Below are 22,427 nucleotides of genomic sequence, written 5' to 3' on the forward strand. Positions count from 1 at the left end.
ATTGAAGATGATGTTGTTTTTGAAGATGATGATGGAATTTAAGCGGCAAAAAACCTGTATGGTTACTCTCACTGGGCAATTTATATTGGGCCAATCAAACATGAAATTGAAAATGGTAAAAATTGTGATGAAACACGACGTCTCTCAATTACATGGAAAGTCGTTTAAGCCCCCTAAACATATGTGTCCAGAAGGAAGTCCGTTCATATTTTCCAAATATAGGCCCGCCTCTCTTACCAAAATGGATGTGAAAATAGAAAACAGCGAGGAATGGCAAATCAATAACGCTGACATTCCCGGTTATATTAAAAGGAATAGATTTACTATAGCAATAATCGCCATGGGTGCAGCAAGACATGGCTCATCAGCAGCAGCCGAAGAATTTAAGGATTACAATCTTTATCTCAGAACTGCAATCATTTCGTGAAGTGGGATTCTTTAGGCAAGAAAGAATCAGATCAGGTAAAACTACACAATATTCTATGGTTACTTCGCCATGGGATTGCAATCAAGACAGTTTTCGATCAAAGCGAATACCGAAATCTTGCTAATTTTCAATTTTACATAATTTTTATACATTTGTTTGCGTTCACTATTCAGAGAAATTTTACCCTTCTTATCCGTTTAAAATTTCTGATCTAGTGTTTGCTATGTGCAGTAAAAAATTAATTGTGGATCAGCGGTTTCAATATCAGGAGAGGGGGTTGCATTCCCCCTTTCTAGATTTCGAAGAACGCCTTTTTTTAGTCTTTCAGTGAAAAATATATTGTTTTTATAGATTTTGAGACGCTTTTGCCCATTCCCAATTTCCAAGAATTGACGCAATAAAGTAATTTATTGCAATTGCATCCAAGCCCCCTCCCCCTATAGCAATTACGTCCGTAATGCCATCTAAAGGCAATAAACGAGTGTGATTTGTGATAACTGTGGAAGATGGCTGTGTGCCACCTGTCTTAAGTTAAGTTCTGAAGAATACAATCTACTTAATAAAATGACGTCAAAAATAGGTTGTCAATTGCGATAACTGAGGAAGATGGCTATGTGCAACCTGTCTTAAGCTAAGTGCTAAAGAATTAGCCCCCCCCCCCCAAACTCCTTTTAGTGTCCCTTTTAATTTTTTAATATTTTGTATTCCGTTTCCTTTTTTGTGCTTATTTGCTTATTTCCCCCCCCCCCTTTTCTACCAGTTTTTATCTTATTAACTTTTTTATTTACTTTATGCAGTTTAATTATTGACACTTTTTCAGTGTCCCTTTTAATTTTTAGGTATATTTATATCTCATTCTGTTTTTATTTATTCACTTATCCCCCCCCTTTTTTTTTAATGTCCCTTATAATTTTTTCAGACTTGTATATGTTTAAGTTTAGTTGGACCAGCCTTTACCTTTTTACTTTTTCACTGACTTTTCACAGCTAAATTATTGACTCAAATTGATTATTCATGATAATTTTTCTCTTTCTTTGTTGTTTTTGAAGATTTGCCAGTGTTCGTGTAACCATATGATTTGTCGACTCTAAAGACCGAATTCGGCCCTTTGTGGGCTTGTGATAGCGATTCTTCTTTACTTTTAGCAAGAATATCAGCACTGCTATATACCCTTGTATAATGTAACGATCCTGCTAGTCTTTGGTTTACAATACCATGATCTATAAGGTTTACTGTCTTACCATCACCATGTCAACCTATGGGTTATTTTATAACAAAATATCGTATTGATTGTAGCTAGGTTGTTAAAGAAAGAAAATTACAAAATTTTGAAGACATTACTGTCTTCTTATCCTACACCGAATTTACCTAGGCTAGGATACCATCTATCCGTATTTCTACCTTTAAAATCTCCAAGTAAAAACACAATGTTTCTACCCCATACCCTGTCTATTTGCTTCAGTATCTGAAAGTAAAATTCTGATGTTTCTAGTATCTCCGTCAGTTGGTTCAACAGGGGGATACACTAGAATAACTGATACCCTGACCCTTTTAGTCATAAACTGATCAATTAAAATTCTATTATTGAGACTTTTCAAGCTTAAATCGCTATCTCAAAACTCTGATTAGATGTGTCTTGGGAATAGGTGGGAGTGGGGAGGGGGCGGGGTTTGTTGGCGTTTGACATGTTTGACTAATAAAATAAGCACTATCCCTTTGAATTTCCGATTAAATGAGCTTTTTTGAAATTTCCACAATAATAAATTACCATCTTAAAATTTCTATCCGATGCATTTTGAGAAAATACGAGGTGTTGGAGAGGTATCCATACTCTGATCATTCTGAATCTTAAAAACGACATTAGAACTTCTGATTACCAATTGAATGAGACCCCTCTCAAGTTTATACAATCACCCTTTCTACATAAGCCTTATATGCCTCATGATTTAAATTTAAGAAATGCCCTGAGGGATGTAGGGGGGAGGGAGGGGGTTTGCCATCGTCAAAGACATATTTTCGGGAAATTTTACTAACGTTTAACGAAATAGCTATCTCAAAGTTTTTATTCGATATGTTAGGGGAAATGGTGGGCGTGGGATTAGTTGCCCTCCAATACCTTTTGGCTATTAAAAGAGTACTAGCCCTTTCAATCGAATGAGCTCTTCCTGAAGTTTCTATGACAACAAATGGCCATATCGAATTTTCTATCAGATGCATTTCCGGAAAACATGAGGTGTTCTGCATTTCCGGTCGGTATTGAGGAAGGGGTAACCCTTCATTTCCAAAATAAATCAGCCAAAAGTAATGTTCAACCATTTTCATTTTACAAGTATATTAAGGCAAAGTTAAATGTGCATTAGTAGAAAAACGCTCAAAGATCAAATAAGAAAAACAAAGTTTTTATACTGAAAGTAAGGAGCGACATTTAAACTTCAAACGAACAAAATCCTTCCGTTATGAAGCAGGCTTTTCTCTCCTCAGCACCTCGGTCTTTATGTAATTATTTTTATTATTTTACAAATTAGAGTTGTAACAAAGAGTCAAACTTTAGCATTAGGAACAAAGCGGTGAGGAGGGGACAGCCCCTGTTATATATGGAAATATTTCTGTTCGTTTAAGCTTTAATGTTGCTCCGTAATTTCAGTTAAAAAAACTTGTTCTTTATTTATTTGTACATACAGAAAACAAAATTGGTTCATCTTAAAGCATAATTCGGCAGCAAAAAACATCTTAGAGCATAATAAGCATAAATACTTACCTTGTGAGCGTAGTTAAAGTAGTTTGAGCCAACCCTCTCCGCAATTCAGAAGGAACATTTTAGATTTAGTTACTTCTTTTGAATTTCTAAGGATGCTGATAATTTATTTTATAGTAATTTTTGTTAGTTCATGTATTCACCCATAGCCAATTAATATTAAACAGGAAATTGATAACCCAAAAAGCTAATTGCTGTTTACCGCAAACTTAACTGCAAAACTTAATTGTATTAAGTAAAATTTTTCTGGTCAGTTAAATAAATTTTCTAACTCTGATCTATGACAGAGTCGCACAAACCATTCACTCAAATCCACTTTTTTATTCTCATCTGGAGATTTAAATATGGCAAATGAAGCAACTTTCATATTTGTTTCAGGAAGTTACCCATGAAACCCAATATTTAATAAAAGTAAAAGGTCTAGATGTCTTACCCTTTTCTTGGCATCTGGACTTTGAGCCAGCTCATAATGAATCCAATTCTTTGTAAAGTTTATAATTTGAATCCAAATCCGGTCATAATCCCAATCATATGGTCTGTTATATGGAGAACCTGGATTGTCCAAAATGCGTTGTTTCACAAAATTCACCGTTGGCTTGTTGCAAGGGAGAAAGTCAGGATTTGAATTCAGAAAATATGGGCTTTCTGAGTCATTTTTCAAATGTTTAATGAAATCGACCAACTTGATGTTTCCAGTTACTATATATCTTGTATATTGAGAGTCGGCGCCTAAAAAAGGAGTAACTTTGTTACTAGGGAGAAAGGTTCTTTATTCTATCCTAGTGCGTAATCGGTAGGGATATTTTTAATAAATTAAATTTTTCTGATACAAATAGTAGGAACTAACAACAAATGACCATCATTCAATTAGCTAATAAAATGTAATGTGGCAATAATTTCTTAGGACGTGAGAAAATTCTTTGACAGTTGGTCTCATGATATTCTTCTAGCAAAATTTTAGTATTTTAGTGTTGAATGGTTGCAACCTTATCTTCATGGCAGGTTTTTTTTATATAGGGTCTGAAATTAAGGCCGAAGTAGACTTAGAAATTCCATAAGGGTCTATACTTGGTACTTTCATTTATATTGTACAAGCCAATGTCATATATTCGGCTATAAAAAATGCTCCAATGTCCATTTTTTCTAATATTTGTTACCCAGATGAGTTGCAGTATCCTAATTCAATATACATCAAACCAAATGTTGATTTATTTGCATTTGCTGATGATAGTACACTTGCTTGTGCCAAGTGGGATCAAAATAATTTGGTAATGAAGCTTTAAATACTGATGAACACAGCTTATGAGTGATTTGAAGAGAATTGTCCTACTCTAAATATTTCTAAGTCAACAGTTTCGCTTTTTCCGGAATCGGCTTGCAATTTCCTGGTTTGAATATTATTCCAAGTTCTAAAAGTATATTTCTAGAACAAAATAGGTTTTTTAGGTTTCAATGACTCCTTGCATATGATTAAATAATAAAAAAACAAGTTTTTTTTAAATGAAAGTAATAAGCGACATTAAAACTTAAAACGAACCGAAATTAATCCGTATATGAAAGGGGCTTTTCTTCCTAAACAGCCCGATCTTTACGCCAAAGTTTGACTCTTTCTCTTAACTCTACTTCTTAAAACGGTAAAAAACTTTAACGTAAAGAGCGGGCCGTTGAGGAGGAAAAGCCCCTTTCATATAAGGATTAATTTCTGTTCGTTTTAAGTTTTAATGTCACTTCTTTCTTTCATTAAAAAAACTTTTTTTTTAATTTCTGAACGTTTTTTAATTAATTCATGTTTTGATCTTGGCTCTCCAAACATAAATAATTAAAACAAAATTTGCCCTTTTTTTTACTAAATGGCTTTCTCATAGTTTTAATCAGAAGATTTTGAGAAAAAAGGAGAGAGGGAGGAAGCCTAGTTGCCCTCCAATTTCTGGATTACTTAAAAAGGCAACTAGAACTTTTAATTTTTTTACGAACATTTTCATTACTATAAAATATACGTAACATACAAATTTACTTACGTAACAAACTTCTATATTCGTATGTTTTATTGCGTATATGAGGGAGTTCACCCCTCGTCGATACCTCGCTCTTTACACTAAAGCTTAAATTCTGTCCCAATTCCTTAAGAATGACCCTTGAATAACAAAGGCCGTAGAATAAATAGTTGAAATTACTAAAAATACTTCAGCGTGAAGAGCGAGGTATTACGAGGAGGTATACCCCTCATATGCGCAATAATTTCTGCTCGTTTGAAATTTTAATGCTGCTCCTCACTTTCAGTAGAAAAAAACTTTTCATATTTATTTTTTCATTATTTTTTTTTAAATAATGCTAGAGAATCCTGCGCTCCCTTCATGGAAATTTTCTTCCCCCATGATAATTTCCTCCAATGAAAGTTCCCCTAGAATATCCCCCTCTTTTCAACCCCCTCCCCCAAACCAAAAAAAAACCTGAAAACGTATGTACACTTACAAATAAACATTAATATATGTAAGCACTGGTCAAAGTTTGTAACTTGTAGCCCCTCCCATGGGGACTGAGGGGGAGTAAGTCGTTCCCAAAGACATAGTTACAAGGTTTTTTGACTACGCTGAATAGAATGGCTATCTCAGAATTTTTTATTCGGTGACTTTGGGAAAATAATTAGCGTGGGAGGGGGGCTAGGTGCCCTCCAATTTTTTTGGTCACTGAAAAAAGGCACTAGAACTTTTCATTTCCCGTTAGAATGAGCCCTCTCGCAAGAGTATAGGACCACTGGGTCGATAAGATCACCCCTGGGAAAGAAAAAAACAAAAAAACACGCATCTGTGATCTGCCTTCTGCCAAAAAATGCAAAATTCCACATTTTCGTAGATAGGAGCTTGAAACTTCTACAATAGGGTTCTCTGATACGCTGAATCTGATGGTGTGATTTTCGAGTGGTGTGAAGATGACTTTTAGGGGGTGTTTTCCCCTATTTTCTAAAATAAGGCAAATTTTCGTAACTTTTGATGGGTAAGTCTAAACTTAATGAAACTTATATATTTAAAATCAGGATAAAAATGCGATTCTTTTGATGTAACAAGAATAGGGCTGAAATAAATGAGGGGTAAAACCAGAAAAATTTACACATTAAAGGGGTTCAACACCCCCAACCGAACCTCTTACACATTGTGCCCACCCCAATCACATGAGCTGGTTAGTTATACAATACCGACACACGGAAGGCAACAACAATGGACAGACAAAAGGAAATACGGCATATCAACAGCAATTCTGGTAAATAAATACGAGAATTACTAATTGATATAGGGGAAGTTAACACACTACTCATATCCTTTTCTCGTTTTTTTTTTTTTTTTTTTTTTTTTTTTTTTTTTTTTTTTTCAAATATACTAATCCAGTCTGCTGTTAAGACATAACATCCCACCCAACCCTAATGGTCCCATATTTACCCCAATTGGTGCGTAGAAACTAAAAGAAAAGACTAAACCGATAAAAAAAAATCATTATTGAAAAAACTTGGGAATAAATGCTAAAATATTATCATTGACAAGACAACATTCATTTTATTTTTGGTATATAAATTTTGTGTTAGCCTTTAGACGAGATGAGGGAGAATTGACTTTTCAAAAAATTATTAAAGAAAACCCAGTATCCACTTTGTTTTTGAAAAATTTATTTTTAAAATTTTACCAACAAAGAACTTTATCATAGAAAAGTAAAGAGCTATTTTAAATAAAAAGCGAGAAAAAATCAAGTTAAATAACCTTTTTAGCTTTCAACAAACATAAATCATGTAATTAACAAATTTCGTTTCGATTCGTATTTTTTTATTTGTCATAATAGAAGAAAAAAATGAAAATAATCACATTAAGCAGAATTACTTGGAAGTAATAAACAATATAGACTAATAGTTTAGTACATACTGACATGCGTACCTCAGAGCTTGGGCAACTTTGAATTTATGAGCGTTATAAAACGTAAAACGTTCAAAATACATTTAGTTTTAGGTAAATTTCAAATTTTACAAATTTCCAGGCGAATTTTACAGGCCTCCACAATAACATTACAAGTCCTAAGGACACCACTTATAACCCTTTCCCCAAAGATCCGGGGGGCTGTGTCTATCCTAGAGGCATTGTTATATGACAAGTGGACTATTAAAAAAGCTATCTAAAAATTTTGATCAGATATTTAAATCATTCAAATTTGATCAAAATATTCGATGAACCTCTTGATGAAAATAAGTTTGTCTGATACAAAAACTCAAACTTCAGCGTAAAAACTGAGGGATGAGGAAGAGGTAGTCCCCTTCTATTTTTAATTTTCCTTTTGGAGGTGTTCCTTTTAAGTTTTAATGTCACTCCTTACTTTTAGCTGAAAAAATGTTTTTTTATTAAATTTTAAAACAATGTAAATTTATTGTCTTAGAACAAATCTGGGTACTTGTTAATTATTGCGACCACATCCAAAAAGTAAATTATAGCGACCACACGCAAGAAGTGAAGTCAGAAAACAGTTCTACTTCATAAATGTCAGAATAATTCTAGCTAACACATTTCGCATACAGACCCGCTATACTTTACCCCCAACCCCCCTCCTAATGTGCAAATGTATAGCCCAAATTATAAATTTTCCATCTATTCTCCCAATTCGGGTCTCTTGATTCAACCTGTGTGTCTCTAAATTGAATCACTGTGACTAAACAAGAACCGAAAAACAAGTGACAGGTGACAAAATCATTGGACTTGTATGATTATAAGTACCAAAATATAATCATTAGAGAGACTGCATTAATCTCTAACAAAAGAGTGTTTGCCTAATCTAATTCCTGAATAGTCTTTTCACTGCTTTGAGTTTGTTGTTGTTTCTTCCATTACACTTCACTGTTTTTTTAGTTTTTCCTTCTCTTTTTCGAGCGCAAAGGACAAGGTTCTTGCCGGAATATGTACATATTACGGGACTAGCAGCTACTTAGTAGCTTATCATCTATTTTTGTTTCAACATAAATTTTTAGAAAAATTTTATTTTATACCCTAGCAGTGCGTCTGTGCAATAGTTGTAGTAGCAGTAGCCCTGAGAATTGCAAATAAACCCTCTTAGCGCTCCTGACCTACTCTTTGGACAACCAGATTTCAACTAGTACTTAGTTATAGCTTTAGTTGTGTCATTAGCATTAGTAGTAACCTTAAGTTTCACGTCCTGAGTTTTAATAGCATCCTTTTGCACCCTTTTGATAAACGGCAAGCACACAGTTTTAGTTTAGTTTAGTTTAACACCTCCCTCAATATTTTTTATCTGGCTCCCCCTCCATAAAAAGTTCCCTCCCCTCACGGGAAACTCCTCCGTGAAAGTTTCTCCAGCGTAAAATATTCCCTCCAACCATAAAATTCCCCTAAAAATTTCCGTTTAACTTACTTTAATTTGAAAGAGACTTAAATTTCTGATGGTTTTCCGATCCCTCCAGAAATTGCCCTTCCGTGGAAATATTTTCTGGGAAATCAAACCTGCTGAAAATTCCCCCGGCCAATTCCCTCAAAACATATTCAAATGCAAAATTGAGTTGGCAAAGAGAAAGTAATACAAATTCAAGGAATGTCGCACCGGAATTTTGTCAAATCCCCCAGTCAAAAATTTCCCCATATAAGTCCACCCCAGAAACTTTTCCCTTCCCACAGCAAATTTTCGAAATGGGAATACACAACTGCCCTTGTCTTGAAGACTGTGGGAAGGTTGAAATCCCCAAAGACATAACTACTGGTAGCCTGGACAATAATATATGTTTGTTGGATTATTATCGTAATTTGACACAAGTTTCATGTGAAATTAAAAAATAAATTCTTTTCTTTTTTTCAAATTAGTACTGTCAACAAAACCCTACATTTTATGCGTCAGATTTATGATATTAATTACTTAGTTTTGAAAAAATCAATAACAAATTGCGAAAATATAATTTGATAGATGGATAAAATAGATTCTAGGCTATTGATTATTAACAAAACTGACACTTTAAGTTGGGGAGAAAAGTTTCAATCACTTCAGAAAAGACAGTAATCCATCAGTGGATTCAATATTTAAAAAAAAACTACAACGGTAATTACGGTTTATTAAAATTATATCAGAGTATACACAGACATACAGAGAATATACAGACGCTGAACAAACAAGTAAAGACTCGTTAAAACCTTGTTTTTCATTGCCTTCCCCCTTATTGATCTTAATTAATATTGAGAGATGAACGCTCTTAGAATCTAACAACAATTTGGGGTGGGGGGGGGGGAGATTCTTGAAAACTATTTATCAAACTATAGGAATAGAATATTTGGAAAAAACTTCCGAGTTGCGAAAAATAAAAACATAGTCGAATTCTGAGAAGATAAAAAAACCTTACCTTAGACCTTAGACATTAGTTCCTCCTGTGCCGCCAGAGGCACCCAGGGCATCCAAAAAGAGCCGCCAGTCGTCCCTCATATGTGCTGCTGCCCAGACGTCTTCCCACTGGGGTTGGACTATCGCATTGATGTGTTTTAGGTCCCGCTGGTACGTACGACGACCTTTTGAATATGTAGGGAAAAATATATTCTGAACATACAGAAAAAACGTGTCAAATGAAAATAAAAAACGATTTTTGTTAAAAAAATAAACAGAGACAAGTTTTTATTTTTATCCCCCAACCTTCACATTGTTTTAAGTTAAAATAATAGAATTGTATTAAAAAGTGGCAAGAAATAACACGCAGAGAATTAGCAAGTTGTGAGAGAAACAGACTTCTATCTCATTCACTGTTTTATCGAATTTTAAGATTAAACCCAAAAGGCACAGGCAACTCTTCAGGTAGCCCTGAATCTTTGCTAGGCAATTTGCCACTCTTTAAGAGTCGTTTGATCCACAATAATTACACCATATGTTCTTAAAGGCCCTGGGTGCTTAGGGGATGGGGAGAAGTAGGTGAGGCTGGAGGCAAGGAACGATTCGTTTGTAGTGTTTGCAGACTGAACAGGCTTAGTCTGTTCGACATCCTTCAGTTCTCAACATCTTCTCATCAATGAATTTTCAGTCTGTTTCTTTTGGAGTGGGACGTCCTTTTTGCTTTCTGGAAATGGCCTCAGTGAGCAATTGGTACAGCTTTTGGGCATCATTTCGTATCTCGAAAGTTTCAATTTCCTTTGCTACCCATCTCAAATATTATTACTTATCCATTTCCAAGTGTCCATTTTTAAATTTGGTTGTTGAGGCACCTCTGACCTCTTTGCTAGTGGATCAAACCACTTCTTTAAATTAAGAGCAGCAGTACTAAATCGTATGGGACGGTTTTGAAACTTCACTGAGGTTGGCTAGGACAGCAAAACGTTTGTAGGGGAATAAGCAACCCTAGGTGCAAGCGTTGAAATATCAATTTGGAGAGGGGGCTTTCAAAAGGTCCGTGACCTAGTGTTTAACATCTTCGGAGCTATACTTTGAAAGTAAAACTCTAATTAATAGAATTTTATTGATTTTTTTTACGTCTCATCAAATTAAACCGCATGCCAAAGCTATTAGACAAGATCCAAAAAAGATAAAAAATATCAAATCTATATCCCCAAATGAATAAGCATTTATGGGTCCAAAATGTGAGGAACTTGCGTATTCTTACACTAACATATTCCTGTCCATGTCCCTCTCCACTGGGAGGACCTTCTGATCCGTCTACCAATATTTCCTCTTATGTAGTATACTTTACTTACTACACGGAATTGTTACTATGTTTCAAAAACGTTGGTTTTAAATTACCCCAAGTGAAATACCTGAAAAAGGTTCTGGGTCTGTCTAATTAGTTATTTCATAGAATAGAACTAACCCTTCCAGATATCTTGATTATACGTGAAAAAGCATTTTGGTTTGATATTAATATATTTTCTAAAGCAACCCCCCCCCCCCCCTCCTCCCCAGTCTACAACATTTTCTTAATCATAGTGAAATTGGCATCCCTTTTCCCTGCATATTTTTGTATAAACCTTATCAGAGGGACTTTCTCAAGCCCCTCTTAGATCTTGACCCTGCTTCTTCTGTTACTTATTTTGGGTCCCTTCCCCTTCAGCTACAAATTCCCCCGTCTCCCTCAGTAAATTTTATCGTTCCTTAGTACCAACTAAGTTTTGTTTTTCAATATCATAACTTATTTTTACAATCTAAATCCCCATGCGTCCAGCTCAGGGTAGCTTTCTGACCTTCCTCCTTAAATTCCTAACGTACTTAGATCATTCAAATTTTTACTTTTTGGTACTACTTTAATACATTTCAGACATGTTTTTACCTTTCATCATTTGATGCTCTCATCCCTCACCCCTCCACTCCCCCAAATGGCCAAACTATCTTATTTCTTCTTTATTTAAAGCTAAGCTTTCCCGGACGTATTTATTTTTTTCTTTAGCTCCGGTTTCAGCTTCAAGTACACCGGTTCGGCAAAGCAAGAACACTAACTATAGATTTTACCAATCTCTTGGTATAATTTTTCTCTGGGTCATAATCAACACCAGGTAGGCTCTCGTGGCAACTTTTGACAGTTGTTCTAAACTGTAAAATCGCATATCTAGATCGCTTGTCAGCTAATCAACATCATCGTATGGAAAAGACATTTCCTTCTAGGTGGTATGTCTGTGATTTGTCTCATGGACATTTTAGACAGATGAATTTGGGGTGAGTGATTTGTTAAAACTTAAAATTTCTCAAATAAAAACAATATCTTTGATTTTAGTGCAAACATTTTTCCTATGGCCCGTTATATTTCCGTAAATAAATACTTCAAACTTTTAAATTATAAAAAAGGATTCTGTTTTCAAAGTTTTATCGTCTCACACTTGAATCAAGAAAAGATTAATGTTTTTGAATCTAATTTCAGTTATAAATTTTAGTTTTGTTTAAAATTATATTTAAATATACAATTTCGTTCAAAAAGTTATTTTTAAATTTAAACTTTGTATTAAATGTAATTTCATTAATGGTTTTCTTTCCGTTGTTTTACTTTTTACCTCTCCTTCTTCTCTCTTTCATAACATAATTTAAACTATGAAATCTAAAGCTTCCTGAATTAAGTTAATATCCTTCATTTATTTGACAGAAGTCCATTGAGAAACCAATTTATTTGTTGTAATTTTTTTCTTTCTCGCCTCTAATGGATTTACATCTTTAGGCAAATTTAAAACAGATAGATTTTAGAATTAAAATGAGTTAAGAGTTAAAAGAGTTAAGAGCCATGGCTAATTGAAAAAAAAAACCAAGACTGATAATCTGAGTAAGAGGCAAAGCTGGCAAAAACCTTTTTTCTTTTTAAGCATCTGGGTAATAAGATTTTTTAAAGAATTTTCAAGAAAAAACTTGTACCTTGTCCCGAACATAAGACGATACTCATCATCTATGGTTTCAACAGACTCAAACTCTCATTATCCATGGTCAAACCCCTCGAAGGAGAAATAGAAGCTAAAACCGTCTTGTTGTCTTACTGAAAAATACAATATTCTTAATTACATTTAAAGTTCACTTTTTACCTGCCTTTGAAATAACATTTTACAAGGTAATAACCATTAAAAAGTTTATACTATTTTTTTCATGCTTATATAAAAGGAGTAATTCTCGAAACAAGCTATATCATTTTACTGCCACTATGTGAAGTCTCTGGGAATAAGAAAGAGAAATTAAAATACGTCAATTCTGTACAGAACTGTGCCTTCAGGCACAAGGTAATTTCTCATGAGTGGCTTACCGAAAGAATTGGGGGGTAGGGGGCTATTGAACAGTTCGGGAACTGTTCGACTATAGTTTTTGCAGAAAGAAAACAGATCCTAAATTGCGAAAGATAATGTGAAAAAAGCAATAAAGAATCTAGAGTAGACAGTTTTGAGAATTTAATGTGACCGTTCAAAGTTGAAGTTTGCAAAATTCTTATTAAAAGATAAACAACAAAAGGTGAATATTAACAAATAACTATATACATTTACAGCTGTAAAAAAAACTATAAAACAAACACAGCAAGAAAAAATTAGTATATGCAACAAACTATAGAGATTATAGATTGAATTTTGAAAGCATATAACACCCAGATAAAGAGTGATCGAGGATTAAAAAATATTATAGTAGGTGGGGAATTTTTACTTTCCTTTTAAACGAAGTGGCATCTATTTACTCGAAATGATGAATAAGCCTAAATGCTATTGAAATATTTATAATATAAATGAAATCACAGCGAAAAGGAAAATGTGGTTAAAATAACATTGGTTCTAGCAACAACTGATTTTAATTATTGTTTTGAGTCGAACAACAAGAAATGGGTATTTTTTATTCATACATCATACTCACTCGTTAGTTTTATCCAAACAATACTAATATAAAGTTGTGATGGCACATTGGGATTGGAAACATAATAGATGAGTCATTTATAAGAATTTGATATTGTCATCTATATTCTTTGTAAAAGCATACATCTCAAACATAGGTAGCGTTGACTATGAAATAATTTCTGGTAAAATCATATAGTCCATTCTCATATTTTATAGTTCAGAATTTACTACAAAATATTCAATTTTGTTTTAAAAATTTGGCATATCTGATTCGTTGTACCCACAATATTTTATACAGACTTGGCAAAAAAAAATTAATAGTCTACTGTGGTAACAAAAAAAAAATTACAGAATCATCAGTAAATACTTGTTGGATATCTCAATTTCAATTTATATGTACTAAACATCGAATATAATACACACATTCCGAATCTACTATAAAGAATGCATCAATTAAGAGTAAGACAAAAACAAGACCTACGTTGCATGGGCAATGTGAGGTGCAGCAACCTTTATTCGGCTTCGCCAAGTAATGTGTTGCGAGAGCAACACTTTGGTTTTGTTTCATCGCTTCAATTAAACGCTGAAGTTGTTAAGTTGTGAAGTTGTTAAGTCCCTTACATTTCTTACCACTGAAACCAGATTGGTCTTACCATCAAATATACAGGAAACAAATAACTTGTACACAAACTAGAACCACATTTTTGTAGGGCCTACAGTTTGAAATATGGTCAGGCAGTTGGGTACCCAAAACAATCTATTGGCAATTTCTCTGGAAAGCATCTTAAAATCTTCCTGTTTTTAGAAATTTACTTACGTAACAAACTTCTATATTCGTATGTTTTTTTTGCGTATATGAGGGGGTTCACCCCTCGTCCATGGCTCGCTCTTTACACTAAAGCTTTAAATCTATTCTATTTAACTATTACATCTATTTTTAAAATCAATATAATTACTACAAATCCTTGCATAACGAAGTAACTGTGAGAAAAACGCTGAATATGTGATATTTGAGTGTATATTACTTTCAGGGAATGGGAAACTAATCACTTCAAAATCAAAATCATCCGTTTTATTATACATTTTAAAACTTAATTTACTATTATCACAAATATTAATATTTAAATCTAAGAAATGATCTTCATGACCAGCGCCATGACTAGGCTCAAGAATAAGCTCTGATGGATATATATTTTTAGAAATATCAAAGAAATCCTTACAAATTAAGACCAAAATATCATCTAAATATCTTTTATTATTTGACAAAGCATGTTTTAAATTAATTGGATTATTCTTATCCATCATATATTTATATTCTAGTTGACTTAAAAACAAGTCAGCTATAAATGGGCTGGCATTCCCCCCCATGGGAATTCCCACAATTTGCTTGTACAAATCACCCCCAAATCTTATATAAGTATTGTATAAAACAAATTCTAATAACTCAAAAATCATATCCAAGCTGTAACATCTCAAGTTAACTGTAGTATTAAAGTAATTTGTCCATATAGCTTTTTTATTATAAGTGTCTATTTTTAAGAACCTTTTACTAGATAAGAGGAAAGATTTCTTGATAACAGTTTTTAAATTATCAAACACTACATTAAGTGATAAATTAGTATACATTGTCGCAAAATCGAAAGACTCAATTCTTTTAGATGAAACCATTGTTAAAGAATCTATCACCTGCAGTGAATAATTAACACTCCAATATGGATTAAAATTCGAAAATTTTTTAATACCAGAACAATAGGTTTTAAGTTTATTTACAATTTCCTTTAAAATTAAAGAGAGGTCAGTAGCAGCAATGCGGGTTGGACATTTAGCTGCTCCAGCAATAAACCGTGGTTTAGGGGGATTCTTATGAAATTTTACAGTCCAATATAGGAAAGGGAACTTTTTATCATTGTCATTTATTTTAATATTAAAATTTTTAAAAAGTATTTCTTCAGTCTTTTCAATTAAATTCTCATCCTCTATATTTACCTTTTCGTAAACATTAGTTGTGCATAACTCCCTTTTTAAGATATCACAATACAGCTTCTGACAAATTATGGCAAAATTATTATTAGCTTTATCCACTGGCACAATTACAAATTCATTCTTTAGATTAGCAATTGCTAGTTTAATCTTCGCATTATAAAGAAATGATTTAGTGTTACTATTTTTTAAATTAGAATATATTTTATTTCTTATTCTACTAATAATTAAATTCTTCCAACTTATGTAAGCACTGGTCAAAGTTTGTAACTTGTAGCCCCTCCCATGGGGACTGAGGGGGAGTAAGTCGTTCCCAAAGACATAGTTACAAGGTTTTTTGACTACGCTGAATAGAATGGCTATCTCAGAATTTTGATTTGGTGACTTTGGGAAAATAATTAGCGTGGGAGGGGGCCTAGGTGCCCTCCTATTTTTTTCGTCACTGAAAAAAGGCACTAGAACTTTTCATTTCCCGTTAGAATGAGCCCTCTCGCAAGAGTGTAGGACCACTGGGTCGATAAGATCACCCCTGGGAAAAGAAAAAAACAAATAAACACGCATCCGTGATCTGCCTTCTGCCAAAAAATGCAAAATTCACATTTTTGTAGATAGGAGCTTGAAACTTCTACAATAGGGTCTCTGATACGCTGAATCTGATGGTATGATTTTCGAGTGGTGTGAAGATTCTATGACTTTTAGGGGGTGTTTCCCTATTTTCTAAAATAAGGCAAATTTTCGTAACTTTTGATGGGTAAGTCTAAACTTAATGAAACATATATATTTAAAATCAGCATAAAAATGCGATTCTTTTGATGTAACAAGAATATGGCTGAAATAAATGAGGGGTAAAACCAGAAAAATTTACACACTAAAGGGGTTCAACACCCCCAACCGAACCTCTTACACATTGTGCCCACCCCAATCAGATGAGCTGGTTAGTTATACAATACCGACACACGGAAGGCAACAACAATGGACAGACAAAAGTAAATACGGCATATCAACAGCAATTCTGGTAAATAAATACGAGAATTACTAATTGATATAGGGGAGGTTGACACACAACTCAATTCCTTTTCTCGTTTTCTTTTTTTTTTTTCAAATATACTAATCCAGTCTGCTGTTAAGACATCCCATCCCACCCAACCCTAATGGTCCCATATTTAGCCCAATTGGTGCGTAGAAACTAAAAGAAAAGACTAAACCGATAAAAAAAATCATTATTGAAAAAACTTGGGAATAAATGCTAAAATATTATCATTGACAAGACAACATTCATTTTATTTTTGGTATATAAATTTTGTGTTAGCCTTTAGACGAGATGAGGGAGAATTGACTTTTCAAAAAATTATTAAAGAAAACCCAGTATCCACTTTGTTTTTGAAAAATTTATTTTTAAAATTTTACCAACAAAGAAGTTTTTCATAGAAAAGTAAAGAGCTATTTCAAATAAAAAGCGAGAAAAAATCAAGTTAAATAACAATTTAAGCTTTAAACAAAAATAAATCATGTAATTAACAAATTTCGTTTCGATTCGTATTTTTTTATTTGTCATAATAGAAGAAAAAAAATGAAAATAATCACATTAAGCGGAATTACTTGGAAGTAATAAACAATATAGACTAATAGTTTAGTATATACTGACATGCGTACCTCAGAGCTTGGGCAACTTTGAATTTATGAGCGTTATAAAACGTAAAACGTTCAAAATATATTTAGTTTTCGGTAAATTTCAAATTTTACAAATTTCCAGGCGAATTTTACAGGCTTCCACAATAACATTACAAGTCCTAAGGACACCACTTATAACCCTTTCCCCAAAGATCTGAGGGGCTGTGTCTATCCTAGAGGCATTGTTATATGACAAGTGGACTATTAAAAAAGCTATCTAAAAATTTTGATCAGATATTTAAATCATTCAAATTTGATCAAAATATTCGATGACCCTCTTGATGAAAATAAGTTTGTCTGATATATTTGGGGGAAAAGGGTGTTGGAGGGAGGGGGGCTAGTTACCTTCTGATCACTTTTTACTCTTAAAAAGAAAATTGGAATTTTCCATATCAAATTTTCCATTTTTAAATTTGATATGACCACCCCATGAAAAATAATCTCACATACCCCTGGGCAAAACTTAAAACTCTTTCCCTCGTGCTCTGGGGGGGATCTGTTAATCCAAGGGTCATTGTCATAAAACACATAGACTAGCTTGGGGAAGGAGGCATGGGAAGTCTGTAAAACTCCAATCAATTTTAACTCTAAAAAAGTGAAAATATAGCTTGGAATTTCCAATCAAATGAGCCTTATCCAAAATTGGTGACAACCCCATTAGCAATAACCTTATATGCCCCAGGACACCCTTTCCCAAACCTTAGGGGACTGTGGAAACCCCAGAGGCATTACTATATAACACGTGGACTTCAATTAACAAAAGGGCTATCTCAAAATTTCGGCCAGATACATTTCGGGGGAAAGACTTTTAGGGGGCTAGTTGCCTTCTGATGACTTTCGACTCTTAAAAATAAAACTAGAAATTTCAAATCACATGAGCCGCTATCAAAGTTGATATGACGAACCCATCAAAAATAACCTTAGATGCCCCTAGGTTACAACTTACAACTCTTGCATCCTAGATCTGGGGAGCTATGTCAGCCCCAGAAGTTAAATTAAATTATATTTTCACAATTTATTTTGCATTTTTTTTTTCAATTAAAGTTGTATGAATCATAAGAAATTTCAAATTAAAATCATAAATGTGACGCATAAAATGTAGGGTTTTGTTGACATTACTATTTTGAAAAAAAAAAGAGAAAATAATTTCTTTTGAAATTTGAACTCAGATGCAACTTGTGTCAAATTACAGCTGTTTGTATAGGTAGGACTTTTGATAGGAAATACATTCACCTCTAGAAACAAAACGCTTTTGCCAAAAAAAAAAATATTACATAAAAGCTGCATGACGTTTGACAAAAAAAAAGGAATAATAATCTAGAAATTAAGGATGATTTTAAGCCTTGAGGAAACAAAGAAGGGTTAAAATAAAAACGGATATTTCGACAAAGATCTCCAGCAACCCGCAGTAAAAAAAAAAACACAAAAAAATATTTAATTTGAAAAACGATCTTGGTTCTAATAGGAGTGAGGTCCAAAGAGCCATTCACTTACGCACAAAATTTCAGAGACACGGATGGATAATATTCTTCTTTTATTTGTGGGATTCAAAATTGATCGGATTCAGAAAATAGGCAATAGAAAAAAATAATAAAAAAATAAAAATAAAAAACAAATTAAAAAAATATGAATGTAGGAAAAATCAGATTTTTACACAGTGAAGCTTATATTTAAAATATCGAGATCAAAACTAATTTACCCGAAAGTATTACTAAACCTGGTTAATTGTCCCATTTTTGTAAAAGTGACGTACAAGTTTTGTCCCAGTTCTTTAAGAATGACTCCTGAAACTTTTGTAAAAAAAAAAAAGTGGAGGAGCCCTAGTTGACAACCAATTTTTGGCTCTATATATGCAACTAGAACGTTTTTTACGAACGTTTTTATTAGTAATAAATATACGTAACTTACGAATTAACTTACGTAACGAGCTTCTATTTTTGTACATTTTTATTACGTATATGAGGGGGTTAGCCCCCACTTCCATACGTTGCTCTTTACACTAAAGCTTGAATTTTGTCCCAGTTCTTTAAGAATGACTCCTGAAACGCAAAGGCCGTAGAATTAATAGTTGAAATTACTAAAAAATACTTTAGCGTATAGAACGAGGTATTGAGGAGGAGACAAACGCCCATATATATGTAATAATTTCTGTTCGTTTAAGTCTCGCTCCTTACTATAGTTCGTTACCACGATCTGGTTGAACTTGCTCGTACTTTCAGTTGAAAAAACTTTTTGTTTAATTTAATTTCTGATCGTTTTTTAAGTAAAATGCCAGGAAATCAGGCAACACCTCCGCGCATAAATCCTTCCTGCCCACGGATTTATACTCTAGACAATTCAATCCTGGTGAAAATTTGCCCAGGACAATTACCCTTAACGAAGTTACACATAGAATTGAGTCGGCAATGAGAAACCAGGACATAAGAAGAATTTTCCTTAGGAGTTTAGGGGAGTTCCCATAGTGTAAAATTTTTACTGAAAAATTTACCCCCTAGAAATCTCCCTCTCCATGGAAAATTATTCTCATGGCAAATTACATCAGCAAAAAATTTATCCCAATCCCCCATCCCCTCCCCCCCCAAAAAAAAAAATATATTCATACTTCCCAATAACAAAAACTATGGAAAAATTTTGTAACTTAAAAGACCTTTCCCCGCGGGCTGTGGGGGGTCATGATATCTCCAAAGACATATATTTGGTCTTTCAACCTTTCTGATGAAAGAGGCTATCTCAAAATTTAGTTCGGACGATTTTGAGAAAAAGGGGGCATGGGAAAGGGTCTTTTTGCCTTCCAATTTGTCTGGTCACTTAAAAAGGGCACTAGAGCTTTTAATTTATGTTTGAATGAGCGCTCTCACGATATTTTAGGACCGTTGGGTCGATACGAACACCCCTAGGAAAAAATAATAATAAATAAACACTCATCCGTGATCTTTCTTCTGGCCAAAAATACCGCATTTTTTCAGATAGGAGCCTGAAACCTCTAAAATAGGGTTCTATATTGCGATGCGATGGTGTGACTTTCATTGAGAATCTATTAATTCTAGGGGTTTTTTCTCCTTTCTTTGAAATTAAGGCAAATTTTCTCAGAATGATAACCTTTGATTGGTAAGACTAAACTGCATATTTGAAACAGCACAGAAATTTGATTCTTTTGTTATACATACTAGTATCAAAACTCCTTTTTTTAGAGTTTTGGATGATTATTGAGCCGGGTCGCTCCTTACTTACAGTTCGTTACCACTAACTGTTTGATCAGGGTTTTTTAATAAGATAAAAAAAAGGAAATATTTGAACTGCAATCTGGGACAAAATCCACGTGGAGTGAATCGAATTAAGTCGGAAAAAAAAGCACAATATACGTACGGGTACACGGGTTGAAATAGGAGCAAATCATGGAAAATGAACGAGAAATACAGGCTATAATTTACACTATAGATTTGCACATTAGAAAAAGGAGGGGGCTGGTTCTAACTTTTAAAAGCAATGACAGCCCCCCCCCCCCCACCCTCCCGACTCAAATGTAAGCAATAAAGCCAAATCAAAGTGAAAAATTGGATCATAATGAACAATTTATCGGCCACGACGCCAAGACCAAGTGCCCCGCCCCCTCCCCCTCCAGGAACGGGTCTGGTTGGGGTATACTATAGTGGAAGTGTCATCAATGTGTAAACTGAAGTTTTTCTGCATATAATGAAGCATGAATTATTTTCCTAACACTTTTCCTTCTTAATAGCCCCATTTATATGCTACTATCTTCATTTATAATTCTAAATTAGTTTTTGATAGTATAATTTCCTACTTATTGTTTAGAGGGGAGTTGATTGTCACATAAGTGAAATTAAAGACCAAAAAAAAAGCCTAATTTAAAGATGCTACTCCTTTAGTTATTCATTCTGAAGAGCCGCAAATCTACAGCGTTACCAATATCAGTCCTTGGTAACTAAAATTCGGCTAAATATTTCCCATGCATTTATTGATTCTCAATTTGGTCACCGTCGATTCGATTTACAGATAAATCAGTTTTAACAAGGATGACGCTAACAGAGGTGGGCTATATTAACCGTATCTAAAATAAGAAAAAAGGTATTATTTTTGAAGGTCCATATTGAATTCGCGATTAACAGCAATTATTATATTTGGAAAGAGCATAAGAATCCAAATTCAAAAGCCTCCTTTTACACACATACCTGGTCCGAGTAATGGTCGATAGATTTGCTTCATTTACTCAAAAGATAAATGAATTTAGTTCACAAATATGAAGAAAAAAAGAAATGAAGAAACCAGTGTTTCTGTGGGAAATTTCACTTTGGATGAATCCGTCAACAGCTGGGAGAAAATTTTCCAATTTGAGTAAATAATTCGGAACTTACGAGTTATCGCGACAACACTTAAGAAGTAAAGTTGGGCCTATCTTTACGAATTATACCAGAAAATAATGAAAATATAAGACTTTGGTATAAAAACTAAGGAAACTACAACAAAGAATTATGGAAATGGCCGCCCGGAACACATTATATTAAATACCTAACATAGTTCACCCTGACCACCTTTATATATAAATATTTAAATAAAACATACAAGCATCGTAGTTTTTTTCATTGAGACGAAGATATAACCGATTGTAAACAGTAAACCGGTTTTTCTCAGACCAACAGAGCAAACTTCTTGAGTGTTGTCGGGCTAACACGAAAGTACCAATCACTATTTAGCGTCCAAAACTAAAAAAGAAGATTTTAACTGCTTTGGCTCACCATGCCTTTGAATATCTAAGTCACTTAGTTTTGCTTGACAAGCCGCATTCAATTTCCACGATAAATGACTTAAATCAATCTTTAGGAGACAACTGAAACTTAAAAATAAATATATGAAAACTTCGGTACAAACAGAGATAATGAGAAAATTTTTATAAACCGAATGAATTATAAACTAATGTAACGAGCATAAACTGGCTTTGGTTTGCATCAAACAGTTCGTGGTGCGAACTTTAAGTAACAAGCGGGTCGGCCAAAATGTAACCGAAGCAGTAAAAAAACGGAAATTTTGACAACAATTGATAGATCAAAAGAATTGGTTTTTATACTGAATCCAGGGAAACTAAAATTTGTTAAGTTTAATGTTGCCCATCATAAGCTACGTCTCAGAGAAAATTTGTATTATTTTCCGAAAAGAGGATTCCCCAAAAGTTCAAATAATCATAATAAAGATTCACCATTAGATTCAGCGACACAGAGAATGCTGTTATAAAAGTTTCAAGGGCATATCTAAAAAAATGGGGAATTTTGTGTTGCTTGCCAGA

At 33.7% G+C, this 22,427-nt stretch overlaps 1 protein-coding gene across 2 annotated transcripts in view; it reads right to left on the bottom strand.

Annotated features, from left to right (window-relative positions):
* The window catches only part of LOC136034925 (uncharacterized), a 49,708-nt gene extending 29,078 nt beyond the window's left edge, over positions 1–20,630 (bottom strand). Inside the window, exons 1-3 of one of the 2 annotated variants that reach the window (XM_065716435.1) lie at positions 19,049–20,630; positions 12,525–12,642; positions 3,616–3,911 (exon numbers count right to left, since the gene is read on the bottom strand). In XM_065716435.1, the coding sequence (XP_065572507.1) occupies positions 3,616–3,911; positions 12,525–12,555 (327 nt within the window). In that variant the 5' untranslated portion in view covers positions 12,556–12,642; positions 19,049–20,630. Of the gene's footprint in view, positions 1–3,615; positions 3,912–12,524; positions 14,193–19,048 lie in introns of those variants that run through there. The other variant, XM_065716434.1, reaches the window with a different exon arrangement.
* Positions 20,631–22,427: the final 1,797 nt, after the last annotated feature.

This window comes from Artemia franciscana, chromosome 13, assembly GCF_032884065.1.
Source record: "Artemia franciscana chromosome 13, ASM3288406v1, whole genome shotgun sequence".
NCBI lineage: Eukaryota > Metazoa > Arthropoda > Branchiopoda > Anostraca > Artemiidae > Artemia > Artemia franciscana.